Source organism: Panulirus ornatus, chromosome 59 (assembly GCF_036320965.1).
Source record: "Panulirus ornatus isolate Po-2019 chromosome 59, ASM3632096v1, whole genome shotgun sequence".
Classification (NCBI taxonomy): Eukaryota; Metazoa; Arthropoda; class Malacostraca; order Decapoda; family Palinuridae; genus Panulirus; species Panulirus ornatus.
In genome coordinates this window covers 21139173-21156927 of record NC_092282.1, presented here as the reverse complement: position 1 = coordinate 21156927, position 17755 = coordinate 21139173, and the positions used below count along the sequence as shown (strand labels likewise).

The 17755-nt window shown below is 38.2% G+C and overlaps 1 protein-coding gene across 1 annotated transcript in view; it reads right to left on the bottom strand.

The window, feature by feature from the left end:
- Window positions 1–3878: 3878 nt before the first annotated feature.
- Window positions 3879–17755, bottom strand: part of LOC139767219 (arf-GAP with dual PH domain-containing protein 1-like) — an 85546-nt gene continuing 71669 nt past the window's right edge. The window contains exon 8 of the mRNA XM_071696350.1: window positions 3879–6742. Within this exon, the coding sequence (XP_071552451.1) occupies window positions 6678–6742 (65 nt within the window). The 3' untranslated portion in view covers window positions 3879–6677. The remainder of the gene's footprint in view (window positions 6743–17755) is intronic.

The following is a 17755-nucleotide window of genomic DNA, read 5'->3' as shown; positions in this document are numbered from 1 at the left end:
ATCCTATTCATTTGCAATCCCTCCTTACAGATATCATTCATTCATCTCATTCAATGCTAATTTAATTTCCTCATCACACCAATTACTACATTTTTCATACATTTTCCTTCCTTATTCTTCATGCCATACAATTAACCTTCAGATGTAAGTGTTGCTTCCCAAAGCATCTTCCACTAACCTTATTTCATCTACTTTCATCCTATGTAACTTCACTCACTCCCTCTTGATATTTCTGCACAGGGACCTATTTTCCAAGCTCACTCAATTTCCCTGCTTTTTTCACACAAATATAATTTCCTCTTTATCTAAAACCTATACAAACTTTCATACTTGCTTCCAACAAGATATGGTAATACATCCTAACTGCTGCTATCTCAACATGTTTATATCCAACAATCTCTTCTTTGCACATCAGTCAATTATCATATCATCCATAATGACCACTGACCCCCAACCCCATTCACCCACATCTACCTATATATACACCTTTTTTTAAAACTGAGTACAGTATTCCCATTCACTAATCCTCATTCAGCAAACACCTCTAGAAGCTCTTCTCCATTCTAATTCATACCAGGTACACTGTAACTCCTGACTGTGCTGTAATTGTAACCTTTCTTTCATTCAAATCCCCAAGCATAAACATTCAATCTCTTACATCAAAACTGCCAGAGCACTCTCTCAGTTCCCTACAAAAAGTATTCCTTTCTTCTTCACTCTTTTCACTATCACATGAATAAGCACTAAAAATCTCTAATAAATAAGTGAATGAAAATACTTAAAGCAACTAACTCAATGAATGGCAACTCACAATCACAAAGTTCTCAAATCGGTGATGAGGTCATGATCAACAAGCCAACCCTTGAAATCTTCAAAATGAGTCTTTGAAAGTCATTGAGATATGTTTCTGCTGAGCTAAACATCCTCCATGCAAATTCACATAAAATTCTGAATTCAGTGGCATGAAAATGCTTGTAAGATTCATATGTTACAGCAAGAAGACTGTCTTGTGAGGGGAGATATTTGTAAACTGCCCTAGCCAAAAACTCTACATCTTAAAATTTCCTTTACAAGATAATGCTTACTCACGAGATAACATTCCACATACATAGCAGGCTCTACTGCTACAACAGCTGCACATGGGAAGAGTCTGGAAACATGATACTCTTCATATTTCATAACCTTGTGCATGTGTAAGTTACACATCACTAGTCCTATTCATTATGAAGATATCACAATCAATGATGAATGTGGCAGAGTTTATATTCAAAGTCCAATAAAACTTTTGGGGGTGGAACAAGTGCTTAGCCAGTTCATTCATCTGACCTGTTCCTTCTGAACTTTTTACGAGACCATATTTGAACTGTTGCTTACTCATCAAACCAAACTCTGAAAAAATCAGGTCCAGAATCACACAAGGAATCAAAAAGATCACCTAGCAGTAACTGGTGAGTGTTTTTAGGAATTTTGGAAAATAGATTTAGTAATGTATTTTGAACAATGGTTGCCATGCTGATGTCCAGTAATTTGATCTGTATTGTTTAAATTGAAGAATTTCATCTCTTGTAACAGTCACAGTGTGCACACAAACACTTTGTCACCTGAGTGAGACAGCGTCAAGAACAAGAGTGAGCATTTAAGCAAAAATCCTTGCTTGGCTTCTTCATCTATTTCTACTTTTAGAAAGCATTAAAACAGATAGTAGGGATTTCCAGACATCACTCCCTTCCCTCACAGTCATCTATGACATGCAAGAAATACCTATATAGAGTGGCAAACTACTATGCAGCAGACCACACTGTCATGGCAATGCTCCACAACTGCAACCAGAAATAGTGGTTCAAGTCCACAATAATGCAGAGCTGCCAAGGTAATCACTAGTGATGCAAAGTTTTTTTGCTCTGGAAAAGTGCCATCCCATAGAAAAGAGAGAAAGTTTGAAAGATGTTAGCCTTCAGCTACTGGTAGGCCAAGATTCAAGCTTTCAGGAAAGCCACTGCATATTCTTTAAATTCATTTTCCCAGTACATTAACTGAAGAGGGAAAGTAGAGCAGCCAGCCTTTATTGTCTGGCTGGTACCCGTCTTCCATTTCAATTCTCACAAAATGTGCATGCATGCACGTGATCAACCCCACATGGACGGTAACAAAAGTAAAGACTACTTTGAAATTATCATAAAGAATGATCTTCACCAGCAAGTTGTTTATTGATATTTCTAAGGAAGGTTTCTACGTTAGGAAAGAACAGAGTCAATCTGCCATTTTATGTGAGAAATTCTGTTATAACAATTGAAAATGGTATGGTTTATATTTGCATTTTACAAAACACCACTCTCTCAGTTAATCAATTAATATCATGAACACTTCTATTACAAGATAGGTGGTGGCCATGGAATGTTTACCAGACTTTATCATATACACTTCTCCCTCTATCTAAAGACAGGTGGTGGATATGGAGTGCTTACCAGACTTTTTCATTATCAATCATACAACAGTATCAATTCATGAAGGTCAGCTAAATAGATTCTCAGTTAGTTTGCAAGCAATTCAAGAAAAGTTTGCTTGTTTTAAATGTTAGTTTGATTGCTATATATGAGAAACTATTATCTACTTTATGTATTACAAGATAAGAAGTGAATTAATAAAGGTTGATATATCCTCAATATACAAATAGTTTCATATGTATTAGAAGGCAAAGTGAGGGGAACAATGAAAGGTAACAAAAACAGCTAGTGTGAATGATACTGATGAATTTAGCAATGTGGTAAGCTAACAATTATGGTTACACTGTGAATGTGGGCCAAAGTAAAACCATGAGAGAGAAACTTCCTTACATGACAGTCCTGTAAACAAACAAGGGCAGCTAACTGGATGGCACATTTTGACTCCTGTAAAACAATGCCTTAATGTCTATGTACCATAACAAAATTACATCAAACAAAAATCCAGCTTTCTGCATTTCTGAGATCTTTAATTGGTGGCTAAAAAAATAACTAAAACTTTCATAATCTTAATCAAAACTATATCATCCAAAAAAAAAACCAGCTCCAAATTTCTGAGATCTCTTATTGATAGCTTAAAATCAACTAAAACAAACTTTCATTTAGACGCAGTGTACTATTCCAAAAGATGGCAATATCTCAAGTTTGCATCTATGTCTCGACACCATTAAGAAAAGTGATACACTTAATTCATTCATATTAAAGGACACACATGCAATAAGAATATTTACCATATCAAAACCAAAGAGACAGAGAATTAATATATTCATTTGTTTGAAAATTAATCAAAATGAATTACCAGACTTATTCAAACTCCTTCCCATACATTTACTGTACTACTTAAAATGGGCAAACAATTATCTTTACATTAGTTCTCCACTTAATAATTCTTTAAAGGAACTCAAATTCCTTAACATTACCACATATATTTCCTTTATAAGTACTAATGTAGAATAATGGATATACTGATATCTCATAATATCAAAACACAAGACATTTGTGAGATGCAACATAATCCTGCATCTAGAAAAATTTCCAGAAATAAACAAATTCTCCTACACTGCAAGAGAACTCAAACATATCTATTTCTACATGATAATCACACTGTAACTTATTACTATATATGTTCTTTCCAGTTTATTGAAAATACGCACTACAGAGGCAATGCTCCCTACACAACTTAATAAATATATATCAATTTTTTTTATCTGTGCATAGAGTTCATGAACATTTAATATATTTTTATATGTAAAACTATATTCTTTCTCGTAACTAAGTAATATATTTGTGACATTCTAGTAACTGTCAATCACAGACTTAAATTAACATGATTAGTATATGAGTAGGTCATTCTGTGTTGAAGGAATATGGGTGTTATAGAAGAGTATGTTTTATTCTAAATAAAATTTCATCCTAACCACTCTAAATATGGGTAATGACAAATGAATAATAAAAAGTGAAACCATATGAATAAAATTCAACTAATTCATGAATGAATTTTGGGATAAATATGCTCAAATATGAAAATAATTTTCCTTACATTTTAACACTCACTAAGACTTAGAGCTAATAATCAGTATTTCTTTGAGCATTCATACATTTCTATTTACAATCTACTGACTTTTATACCATTAAACATTTGCAATTACAACAAGATATATTGGTGAGATTATATACTGGAAATGTCCAGTTTTCTAAAACAATATCATTCCATGAAAATGACCCAGGTTCACAGTATCGAATGAAAATATATCTGACCTATTTGAGAGTTCTCCTGAAGAACATTAGTGACTCTATGGATACAGAAGAGAAGTTGCTGGAGACTCCAAGAATACAGTAAAACCTCTGTTGTCCAAAATGCTTGGGGAATCGATCGTTTCAGATAACAAAAATATCAGTTATTCAAGTTTTTTCAATACATAAAATAATTGAGAAAACCTATCCCTCACTTTATGTGGGAGTTATGTTCTGTGAAAACCTTGCACAAAGAGGAATCACATAGAACACTGGTAAATTCTCCTGTTAATTTCAATTTATGTAGCTTTTGATATTGAATAAACTTATCTAGCCATCCTTACTCTCTTGAAATGGCTCTGGCTTGACTACTTTGTCTTTACATAAATATTTATAAATCTTCAGAGTTTTAGACCTAAACTGAAGGTTACTAAGGATGCTTTTCTTCATCTCATTCTCCATGTTTATCATGAGAGCATTTTCTCCATAAGTAGATTCCTAACCTTTATGGTTACTTTAGCAGACAGTGGAGTAATGGACCAGAGCACATCAAATTTTCTCTGCAGTCTTATGTTGTGGACCGCAGAATTTCAGGCTGTAAGTATGCCCAAGCACTGATGCTCCCTCACCAACATCAGCACATCACAAGATTTCTGGCTTCATTTCTATTAGAGGTTAGAGAGGTTTTCTTCCATCTAACTGCTGGTTCTGGGAAGATGTTGCTGGATGTTTGAGGCGGGGAAAAAAAAAAGGCAGGCGGCAGGGAAATCACATTAATAGGTATACCTAATTGCAAAAGTAGCTCAGATCCACACACAACGGTGGTATATGTGAGATTGAATTGCTGGCAAGAATGTGATGCATTCTACCCAGACCTATGCTTACTCCACTTGTTCACCCTTACAGACGTTTTGGTGCACTTTCTAATGTGAGACTGATCTAATGGCAAGAAAGCATTGTGCACCACCCAAGACCTATGCTTCTTCCACCCACTACCCCTTACAGATGTTTTGGCACACTTTCTACCACTCTGATGCTCTTTCCCCAGCATCAGCACATCATAAGATCTCTAGCTTTGTTTCTAAAGTCAGAGAGGTTCCCTTCAGTGTAACTGCTGATTCTGGGTAAAGATGATGCTGGATGTCTGAATGTCATATTTAGAAATATAAGCACACAAGTTGTAGGAAATTCACATTAGCAGGTAAACCTAAATTGCACATGGAGCACAGATCCACACACAACAGTAGTAACTGGCGGGAACATGGTGCACCCCACTCAGGATCCACACTTACTCCACCTACCAACCCTTACTTAATTTGGCGCACTTTCTGCCAAACAAACATTTCAAAATTTTTTACCTCTTTGTAAATATTCTATATCAAAGAAATACTTGTATATCTAAGCATATAAGCACTGCTGAATGTCTCAATCTTATGATGATAGGTAATGTCATAAACAGTCATTATATCAACAATAAAGTCCTTCATGAGTACTGCCTTGGACTTGCTATTATTCAACCTCTTGCAAAACTCCACCTTCTTTTCGAGGCTTATGATATTTCTCTTGCACTTCTTTCGATCAAGATGTAAATGCCTTCGAGAAGCTGTTACACAATTACTGAAACTGCTTGAAAGGAACCATCATCCATAACAATAATCAAGGGTGCACAAAATACACCAATGTGTGAGACCAGCTCTCCCAGAGAGCACATGGGAGATGGAAAAACTATTACCAGTGTCACTAAACAATGAGTGATGAGTACACTAATCACTGATTGTAGGTGCAGTGCACCTACAATCTGAAATATCTTTATGTATCTTTTTAAAGTTTTCAGATTCTTTTTCAGATAATAGAAGGTTACCAACTGAAATTGATAACACACAGTTTGAATATTTCATTGTCTCGAATTATGGATAACAGAAGTTTTACTGCACTATGCTTCCTTTTTCCACCTATACACAAATTGTTTTCATAAAATAAACAGGCTCTTTATGAAAATATCAATAATAGCAACAACACAAAATTTTTCTTTCACAGCTTGTAAGCAGTAAACAGTTCCCATATAAAACACATGATTATCACAAAAGCATAACTGAGGCAGAACTTCAACTCCTCACTATAACCTCGTGAGCAGTAATACTTCTATGATGTTCACATTATTCAAAATAGCCTGAGAGATTAATGATGAACTAAGCCAAGAACATTACAATCATAATACTAAAAGCATACTCATCTCCTAACAACAAAGATAACGAGATCCTCCAGACATTCTAAAAAACCTTAACATTTAACGTCCACTAAACTTTAGCAACCAAAAATAGTTTTCCTTAACTTTATTGCCTGGAATTGCACAGTTATGACTAAATGTTCTCACCTTGCAGGCATTCTGCAATATATGAGTAAATTTGGGTATCTTTTAGCTGCCTTAGGTAGAATTCTGCTTCAGCCTAGACTAAAAATGTCTAAGCTAAACTTCCCTGGTCTCTTGCGAACTAAGTTGACTGCCACTGCAAAAACCAAAATGAAAATCAATATGTATCATATGAGAATGTCCATAGGTTCATAAAAAAAAATCATATACTTCAAAACTCACATAAATCAGTCATTTTCTGAGATAAGAACAGTTACATTATGATAACACCATTAAAACCAATAAGCATTTCAATGAATGCATAATTGGGATGGACAATATATATAAAGTAACTAAACATGCTTACCTTCCAGTGAATACAAGCATTGGTTGCTATTTACACTATTCATGCAGTGAGAGATTCTTCTCTACCATTAAATTCTGATTGCATTCCAATATATTCTAACCTCTAGAAAAAACATCTTCCTTCACAATCTACTCAAGATATAATCTTCTGGGTTCAAAAAGGTAAAGAAATCACATTCAGCAATGTACAGTATAAAATCTTAAATTCAAACCAATTAGATACTACAACCAATTGTATATTCTGGCATGCTAAATCATGTGTGAATTTCATCACCAGAGACAAATTTCACTAATGATACAATGAAAAAATTGCCTTTAATGGTACAACATTTTTAGTCATTAATCAAAATCACATGCAGTAATGAACTCTTAAAATCTAATCCTGATGTACATGTTTATACAAGACTGTGTTGTTTGAATAGCAAAATCATCCATTCAAATCTAATTTTGCCAATTGATTTTAGTATATACAAACACATTAAGTCTACCTCATTGAGCTAGGCATTCCTGTCCTTTTTGTTTGTCTGCACGCTGAGGCTGGGGACCCTTATTCTTCAAATTTCCCCCAAAATTATAAAAGGGTGCATATGATCTAAGACAAGAGTGATGTGCCTGCAATCACTTTTAACGCAAGATTCAAGCTGGAACAGGTTGTGGGATGTATAAATGAAGAATGGAAATTGTATGCATCTTTAAAAAGGGAAATTAAAGTGGTTTGTGTGGGGCAAGTTTGACATGTAATGGAAAGCCAGATTAGACCTGCACAGCAGTACAAGAGGCTATGTGAAAGGCGTAGGGATGTCAAAGCAGAATGAGCAATCATCTTTGAGTGCAGGTGATTAAGTTAAGGGCTATAATTTTCAAAATTCATGATTGCAATGGTTACATATGCACTATGGAACGACAGACATGGAACTTAAAAATATATTATGAAATAAATGTTTACCTTCTGGAGTGATTGTGAAACAGCAATGGAAGATCAAAGGGAAAGACTGTAATGGGTGACTTGAATAGATGGGTGGGGGGACAAGGTACAAAGTGATAAGAAGGCATGTAAATGGTCACAAAACAATATGTAGATCATTCATATCAACAAGCAAGAATGTTGCAACTACATACTTTAAAGTCTAGTGTGTGTGTCCTTTAACATCTGTGTGGCAGAGATAGCCAGACGCCCTGCTTAGCATTCGAATCTGACCCATGGTGTATATACATCTGTCTGTCCATCAACATATTTGTCACACTATCACAGCCACATGAGATTAAAGTCCATACTATCCCCAATGAGATCAGGTTGGGACACATGTAAAAACACCAGAAGTCTAGTGTGTGTGTGTGTGTCTTTTAACCTCCATGTGGCAGAGATAGCCGGATGCCCTGCCCAGCATTCAAATCCGACCTGTAGTGTATATACATTTGTCTATCTATCAACATACTTGTAAACCTATCAGAGCCGCATGAAATGAAAATTCATGTTATCCCCACCGAGATGAGGTTGAGACACACATGAAAACACTAGAAGTCTAGTGTGTGTGTTTTTTAACCTCCGTGTGGGAGAGATAACCAGCCAACCTGCCCAATGTTAGAATCTGACCCATGGTGCATGTACATTTGTCTGTCCATCGACATATTTGTCACACAATCAAAACCACATGGAATGAAAGTACATGCTATCTCCACCAGAATGAAGTTGGGACATGCGTAAAAACACTAGAAATCTAGTATGTGTGTGTCTTTTAACCTTCGTGTGGCCGAGATAGCCAAACGCCCCACCCAGGGTTTGAATTCAGCCTGTGGAGTATATACATCTGTCTGTCCACTGATATATTTGTCACACTATTGAAGCCGCATAGGATTAAAGTCCATGCTATCCCCACCGAGATGAGGTTGGGACATATGTAAAAACACTAGAAGTCTAGTGTGTGTGTCTTTTAAACTCCATGTAGCAGAGACAGCTGGACACCCTGCCCAGGGTTCAAATTTGACCCATGGTGTAAATATATATAATTTCGTAAATGCTCATCTATAAACATATATAAATTTATTCTCATAATTCTATTATCATACTTGATCACCGTTTCCCATGTGAGCAAGGTAGTGCCAGGAAACAGACGAAGAATGGCCTATCCACTCAAATCACATCTTCTTCTTCTTCATACTACTCGCCATTTCCCGCGTTAGCGAGGTAGCGTTAAGAACAGAGGACTGGGCTTTGAGGGAATATCCTCCTCTGGCCCCCTTCTCTGTTCCTTCTTTGGAAAAAAAAAAAAAAAAAAAGAAAAAAAAAAAAATTACATAAAAATACATAAACGCCTATATACTTATCAATATATACACCTTTCTTTCTTTCATACATATACGCCATTTCCCGCATTAGCAAGGTAGCGCTAAGAACAGAGGCCTGAGCCCGATAGGGAAAATCCTCACTTAGCCCCCTTTTCTGTTCCTCTTTTTGGAAAAGTAAAACCTGGAGGGGAGGATTTCCAAATCATCGCTCCCTCCCCTTTTAGTCGCCTTTTACGATACACAAGGAATTCGTGGCAAGTATTCTTTCTCCCCTATCCCCAGGGATAAATATATACACATATACATACACATACACAGACGTATACATATATACACATGTACACATTCATACTTGCTTGACTTCGTTCCTGTCACTAACCTATCCCACGGGAAACACCATTACTACCCCCTGCTTCAGCGAGGTAGCACTAGGAAAACAGACAAAAAAGGTCACAATCGTTTACACTCAGTCTCTAGCTCTCATGTGTAATGCACCGAAACCACAACTCCCTATCCATATCCAGGCCCCACAGACCTTTCCAAGGTTTACCCCAGATGTTTCACATGCCCTGTTTTGGTCCACTGACAGCATGTTGACCCTGGTATACCACATTGTTCCAATTCACTGTTCCTTGCACGCCTTTCACCCTCCTGTATGTTCAGGCCCTGATTGCTCAAAATCTCTTTCACTCCATCCTTCCCCCTCCAATTTGGTCTCACACTTCTCCTTGTTCCCTCCACCTTTGACACATATATCCTCTTTGTCAATCTTTCCTCACTCATTCTCTCCATGTATCCAAACCATTTCAACACACCCTCTTCAGCTCACTCAACCAGACTTTTTATTTCCACATATCTCTCTTACCCTTTCATTACTTACTCGATCACACCATCTCACATCACATACTGTACTCTAACATTTCATTTCCAACACTTCCACCTTCCTCTGTACAATCCTATCCATAGCCCATGCCTTGAAACCATATAATATTGTTGGAACTACTATTCCTTCAAAAATACCCATTTTTGCTATCTGAGATACGGTTTTCTCCTTCCACTGAATCTTCATCGCTCCCAAAACCTTCACACCCTCCGCTGCCCTGTGACTCACTTCTGCTTCCATGGTTCCCTTTGCTGTTAAGTCCACTCCCAGATGTCTAAAATATTTCACGTCCTCCAATTCTTTTCTATTCAAACTTACAACCCAATTCACTTGTCCCTCAACCCTACAGGACCTGTTAACCTTACTCTTATTCACATCTATTCTCAACTTTCTCCTTTCACACACTTTTTTTTCATATATTTTCGTCACTTCCCTCATTAGCGAGGTAGCATCAAGAACAGAGGATTGAAGTGTGGAGGGAAAATCCTCACTTGGGCCCCTGAGGTAGGGGAGAAAGAATTCTACCACCATATTCCCCACTTGTCATAGAAGGCAACCAAAGGGGGTGGGAGAAGGGGGCTGAAAACCCTCCCCTTTTTGGATTTAAATTTCTAAAAGAGGTAACAGAAGGAGTCAAGTGGGGAGTGCTTCTCCTCCTCAAAGGCTCAGATTGGGGCATCTGAAATGTGAGTATGTAACCAAGACGAGAAGAAAGGAGAGACAGGTAACATGGTTGAGTAAAGAAACCTGGATGTTCTGGCTCTGAGTGAAACAAAGCTCAAGGGTAAAGGGGGAGAGTGGTTTGGGAATGTCGTGAGAGTAAAATCAGGGGTTGGTGAGAGGAAAAGAACTAAAGGAGTAGAACTCCTGAAGCAGTCGTGGGAGTATGTGATAGAGTATAAGAAAGTAAATTCTAAAATGATGCGAGTAAAACTGAAAGTGGTTGGCGAAAGAAAGGCGATTATTGGTACTTATGCATCTGGTCACGAAAAGAAAGGTCATGAGAGGAAAGCTGAGTGAGTGTGTTGGCAGTTTTGGTGCACGAAATCGGGTATTGGTGATGGGTGATTTTAATGCAAAAGTGAATAATGTGGCAGTTGAGAGTATAATTGGTGCACATGGTGTGTTCAGTGCTGTGAATGGATATGGTGAAAAGCATGTGGATTTGTGTGCTGAAAAATGACTGGTGTTTGGGAATACCTGGATTATGGAGATGTACATAAGTATACATTATGTGAGTAGGAAATACGGTCAAAGGGCATTATTAGATTACCTATTAACTGACAGGCATGTAAGAGAGACTTTTGGATGTAAATAAGTCAAGAGGGGCAGCTGGTGTTATGTCTGATTGCTATCTTGTAGAGGTGAAGGTGAAGATTTGTAGAGGTTTTCAAAAAAGGGAATACAATGTCTGGGAGAAGAGAGTGGTGAGAATAAAGGAGCTTGGAAAGGAGACTTGAGTGAAGAAATACCAGGAAACACTGAGTGTAGAATGGCAAAAGGTGAGAGCAAACGGAGTGAGGGGAGTGAGTGAGGAATGGGATGTGTATAGGGAAGCAGTGATGGCATGTGCATGAGACACATGTGGCATGAGAAAGGTGGGAGGTAGGCAGACTTGAAAGGGTAATGAAAGGTGGGAGGAAGTAAAGTCGCTAATGAAAGAGAAAAGACACACATTTGGATGGTATTTACACGGAAGGAGTGCAAATGACGGAGATGTATATGAGAAAGTGGCAGGAGGTCAAGAGGAAAGTGCAGGGGTTGAAAAAGAAGGCAAATGAGGGTTGGGGAAAGACAGCATCATTTAACTTTAGGGAGAATAAAAAGATGTTTTAGAAGGAGGTAAATAATATGCAAAAGACGAGAACAAATGGGAGCATCAGTGTGGGGGTGGGGGGGGAAGTGGAGATGTGATATCAGGTAGTGATGGAATTAGGAGGAGATGGATCGAGTATTTTGAAGGATTGTTGAATGTGTTTGATGATAGAGTGGCAGATGTAAGGTGTTTTGGTTGGGGTGGTGTACAAAGTGGGAAAGTCAGGGAGAGCAGTTTGGTGAAGAGAGAAGAGGTGGTGAAAGCCTTGCAAAAGGTGAAATCTGGCAAGGCAGTGGAAGAGGATGGTTTTCCAGTTGAATTTATTAAGAATGAGAGTGACTGTTGTTGACTGGTTGGTTGGTAAGGATATTCACTGTATATGTGGATCATGATGAAGTGCCTAAAGATTGGTGGAATGCATGTATAGTGCCACTGTATAAAGGCAAAGGGGATAAAGGTGAGTGCTCAAACTACAGAGGCACAGTTTGTTGAGTATGGGAGGCTTACAAGATTAAATCTCCTAAGTCTGAATTTTTCTAAAATTTGAGCATTACATGGTCTCAAGCCACTCAGATTTTGAAATTTTTATCTGCACAGTGTTATTTGTTAGAATGGAGTTTCACTGCATGGCCCCAAAACCCCTTCTACAACGGTCCCTGCAGCTTCAAGGATGCATTACAATTAACAGTATGGAATGGATGGACTTCATTAAAATGAATAGTTCTTCAAAAAGATAGTACTCAAATGGTACATCTCTGCTGAGATGACTGTTACCAGCAACATAACCACAAGCAGGTGAAGTTCAGTAATGCCTGAACTTTGGTCAATATGATGTAAAGCTTAACGGAATGACAGATTCAATGTTATTTGTTTTAAAGAAAAATTAGATGCTTAAGAAAAAAAAAGTCATATGATGGTTAATCTATTTACAATACATTTCAAATTATAGTAAAGAACAAAAGAAATGAATGATAGATTCAATGTTATTTATTTTTAAAGAAAAATTAGATGCTTAAGAAAACAAAAAGTTATATGATGGTTATTCTATTCACAATACATTTCAAATTATAGCAAAAGAACAAAAGAAATGAGATGTAGCCAACAAATACACTGAGGAAAATCAAACAATGACATCAAGATACTAATAATTTGTAAAAATGTGACATGCATCATAAATCTTTAATACATTGTAGAAAAAGTTAACAGTAAGAGATGTAACAAATACTTAAACTCTGGCAAATATCAAAGATGAAACACTTGACAGGAATAAAGCCACTCAAGCTTAAATTTCAACAGAAGCAATGATGGCATTCCTAATAAATCATAAAATATGAACTATGCCTAATCATAGATTCAAGTGCTAAACAACAGTAGTAAAATAAATGAACATACCTAGGAGTTATGAACCATTAAAGAATAAATTGTGATAAACAAAGAAAAGTGTCAATGTATCTTCAGAAAAATAAAAAAGGAATGTAAAATGAAATGCCAATGACTAAAGTAAGCTATAACCAATTGTCCACAATAGCTTGCCAAGAGTAGGCTTTTCAATAAGACCATTCACAAGAAAAATGAAAATACATCTATGATCATGTTCCATGGAGGAGAATGGCTCAAGAGATTCACAAAAAAAAAAAAAGTCTAAAGAAGAAGGAAGTACTGTTCAAATTACCCCTACCACCTAAACCACTTGCTACAAACCTACAGGATCATCTACATGAAAGGAATAACAAACTTATGAACTCTTTAATAAAAAATAAAAAGCTTAACCGAACCTCACTTCAGAAACTCATAGATCCTCTAGCCCCAACAAATATAACAATGACAGAAACATACACACTAAAATAACCCCAGGAGTACTAAACAACCGACCTCACAACTCAGTCTTAAAGCCACCAAGCATACATCCAACACACAAACATGAGTCAAACTCTCCCACTTATGTTTTGGATATCACTCATCACTTTAAAACTAGAAAAACTGTTTTGACATATCCCAAGATCCTTCATGCCCATTATGCAACTACCATAAAGAAGACACTAAGCACCTACTTCTCAAATACCCCGCACCCTCTGTATGATGATGCTCACAAAACATCACAACACTATGAACTGTGGACATGACCAGTGGATGCGGCCAGCTTCCTGTGTGCTGCTGGAACCTCATGTGAGAGAAGGGACTTCTAGGTCAGACAGTATATATTGCGCATGATCAAGTATATTCCTATGACTCCAAAGGGAAAATGAAACACAATAAGTTTCCAAGTGCACTTTCGTGTAATAATCACATCATCAGGGGAGATACAAGAGGGAATATAACAGTCAGTTGATATACAATGAGGAGATGCATGTAAGACACCATTTGGTAAACATATAAATATATATATCATCCCTGGGGATAGAGGAGAAATAATACTTTCCACATATTACCAGCATGTCATAGAAGGCGACTAAAAGGGGAGGGAGTGGGGGGCTGGAAATCCTCCTCTCATTTTTTTAATTTTCCAAAAGAAGAAACAGAGAGGGGGCCAAAGTGAGGATATTCCCTCTAAGGCCCACTCCTCTGTCCTTAACACTACCTCATTAATGCGGGCAAAGACACATATGTGTGAAAATATATATTCAAACTATTTGCCATTTCCCGCGTTAGCGAGGTAGCGTTAAGAACAGAGGACTTAGCATTAGAGGGAATATCCTCACTTGGCCCCCTACTCTGTTCCTTCTTTTGGAAAATTAAAAAAAAAAACGAGAGGGAGGATTTCCAGCCCCACATTCCCTCCCATTTTAGTCGTCTTCTACGACACGCAGGGATATTGTGGGAAGTACTCTTTCTCCCCTATCCCCAGGGATAAAATTGGGAGGTAAGTTTGAATGGAGAAAAACTGGAGGAAACGAAGTGTTTTAGATATCTGGGCGGGGATTTGGCAGTGGATGGAACCATGGAAGCGGAAGTGAATCATAGGGTGGGGGAGGGGGCAAAAGTTCTGGGAGCATTGAAAAATGTATGGAAGTCAAGAACGTTACCTGGGAAAGCAAAAAAATGGTATGTTTGAAGGAATAGTGGTTCCAACCATGTTATATGGTTGCGAGGCATGGGCTATAGATAGAGTTGTGCGGAGGGTGGATGTGTTGGAAATGAGATGTTTGAGGACAATATGTGGTGTGAGGTGGTTTGATCGAATAAGTAATGAAAGGGTAAGAGAGATGTGTGGTAATAAAAAGAGTGTGGTTGAGAGAGCAGAAGAGGGTGTTTGGAAATGGTTTGGTCACATGGAGAGAATAAGTGAGGAAAGATTGACCAAGAGGATATATGTGTCAGAGGTGGAGGGAATGAGGAGAAGTGGGAGACCAAATTGGAGGTGCAAAGATGGAGTGAAAAAGATTTTGAGTGATCGGGGCCCGAACATGCAGGAGGGTGAAAGGCGTGCAAGGAATCGAGTGAATTGGAACGATATGGTATACCAGGGCTGACATACTGTCAATGGATTGAACCAGGGCATGTGAAGCTTCTGGGGTAAACCATAGAAAGTTTTGTGGGGCCTGGATGTGGAAAGGGAGCTGTGGTTTCGGTGCATTATACATGACAGCTAGAGACTGAGTGTGAACGAATGTGGCCTTTGATGTCTTTTCCTAGTGCTACCTCGCACACATGCGGGGTAGGGGGTTTTCATTTCATATTTGGCGGGGTGGTGACAGGAATGAATAAGGGCAGACAGTATGAATTATCTACATGTGTATATATGCATATGTCTGGGCGTGTATATATATTTATACGTTGAGATGTATAGATATGTATATATGCTGTGTGTGGACGTGTATGTATATACATGTGTATATGGGTGGGTTGGGCCATTCTTTCGTCTGTTTCCTTGCGCTACCTCGCTAATGCGTGAGTATAATAAAAATAAAAAAATAAATATGTTGGAAAGGATCACAATTTTGCGCGTGATCAAGATATTCCTATGAGTCCACGGAAGTGGTAAAGGATGTGTGGATCAGGTTTTTGCTTTGAAGAATGTATGTGAGAAATACTTAAAAAAGCAAATGCATTTGTATGTGGCATTTATGGATCTTGAGAAGGCATATGACAAGAGTTGATAGAGATGCTCTGTGGAAGGTATTAAGAATATATGGTGTGGGAGGCAAGTTGTTAGAAGCAGTGAAAAGTTTTTATCGAGGATGTAAGGCATGTGTATGAGTCAGAAGAGATGAAAGTGATTGGTTTTCAGTGAATGTCGGTTTGCGACAGGGGTGTGTGATGTCTCCAAGGTTGTTTAATTTGTTTATGAATGGGGTTGTTAGGGAGGTGAATGCACGAGTTTTGGAGAGAGGGGCAAATATGCAGTCTGTTGTGGATGAGAGAGCTTGGGAAGTGAGTCAGTTGTTGTTCGCTGATGATACAGTGCTGGTGGCTGATTCAGGTGAGAAACTGCAGAAACTGGTGACTGAGTTTGGTAGAGTGTGTGAAAGAAAGCTGAGAGTAAATGTGAATAAGAGCAAGGTTATTTGGTGCAGTAGGGTTGAGGGACAAGTCAATTGGGAGGTATGTTTGAATGGAGAAAAACTGGAGGAAGTGAATTGGTTTAGATATCTGGGAGTGGCTTTGGCAGCGGATGGAACCATGGAAGTGGAAGTGAATCATAGAGTGGGGGAGGGGGCGAAAGTTCTGAGAGCACTGAAAAATGTGTGGAAGGCATGAAAGTTATCTCGTAAAGCAAAAATGGGTATGTTTGAATGAATAGAGGTTCCAACAATGTTATATGGTTGCAAGGCGTGGGCTATAGATAGAGTTGTGCGGAGGGTGGATGTGCTGGAAATGAGATGTTTGAGGACAATATCTGGTGTGAGGTGGTTTGATCGAATAAGTAATGAAAGGGTAAGAGAGATGCGTGGTAATAAAAAGAGTGTGGTTGAGAGAGCAGAAGAGGGTGTTTGGAAATGGTTTGGTCACATGAAGAGAATGATTGAGGAAAGATTGACAAAGAGGATATATGTGTCAGAGGTGAAGGGAACGAGGTGAAGTGGGAGAACAAATTGGAGGTGGAAAGATGGAGTGAAAAAACATTTTGAGTGATCAGGGCCTGAACATGCAGGAGGGTGAAAGGCGTGCAAGGAACAGAGTGAATTGGAACGATGTCGTATACCAGGATCGACATGCTGTCAATGGATTCAACCACGGCATGTGAAGCGTCTGGGGTAAACCATGAAAAGTTTTGTGGGGCCTGGATGTGGAAAGGGAGCTGTGGTTTTGGTGCATTATACATGACAGCTAGAGACTGACTGTGAACAAATGTGGCCTTTGTTGTCTTTTCCTAGCGCTACCTCGCGCACATGTGGGGAGAGGGGACTGTCATTTCATGTGTGGCGCTGTGGCGACGGAAATGAATAAAGGCAGACAGTATGAATTATGTACATGTGTATATATGTATATGTCTGTGTGTGTGTATATACATATGTATACATTGAGATGTATAGGTATGTATATGTGCGTGTGTGGACCCTGTATGTATATACATGTGTATGTGGGTGGGTTGGGCCATTCTTTCGTCTGTTTCCTTGCACTAACGAGGAAGACAGCGACAAAGTATAAAAAACTTAAAGTATATTATAGTTATATTTACATATAGAGAATGTAAGGCATGTGTACGAGTAGGAAGAGAGGAAAGTGATTGGTTCCCAGTGAATGTCAGTTTGTGGCAGGGGTGCGTGATGTCTCCATGGCTGTTTAATTTGTTTATGGATGGGGTGGATTGGGAGGTGAATGCAAGAGTTTTGAAGAGAGGGACAAGAATGCAGTTTGTTATGGGTGAGAGGGTTTGG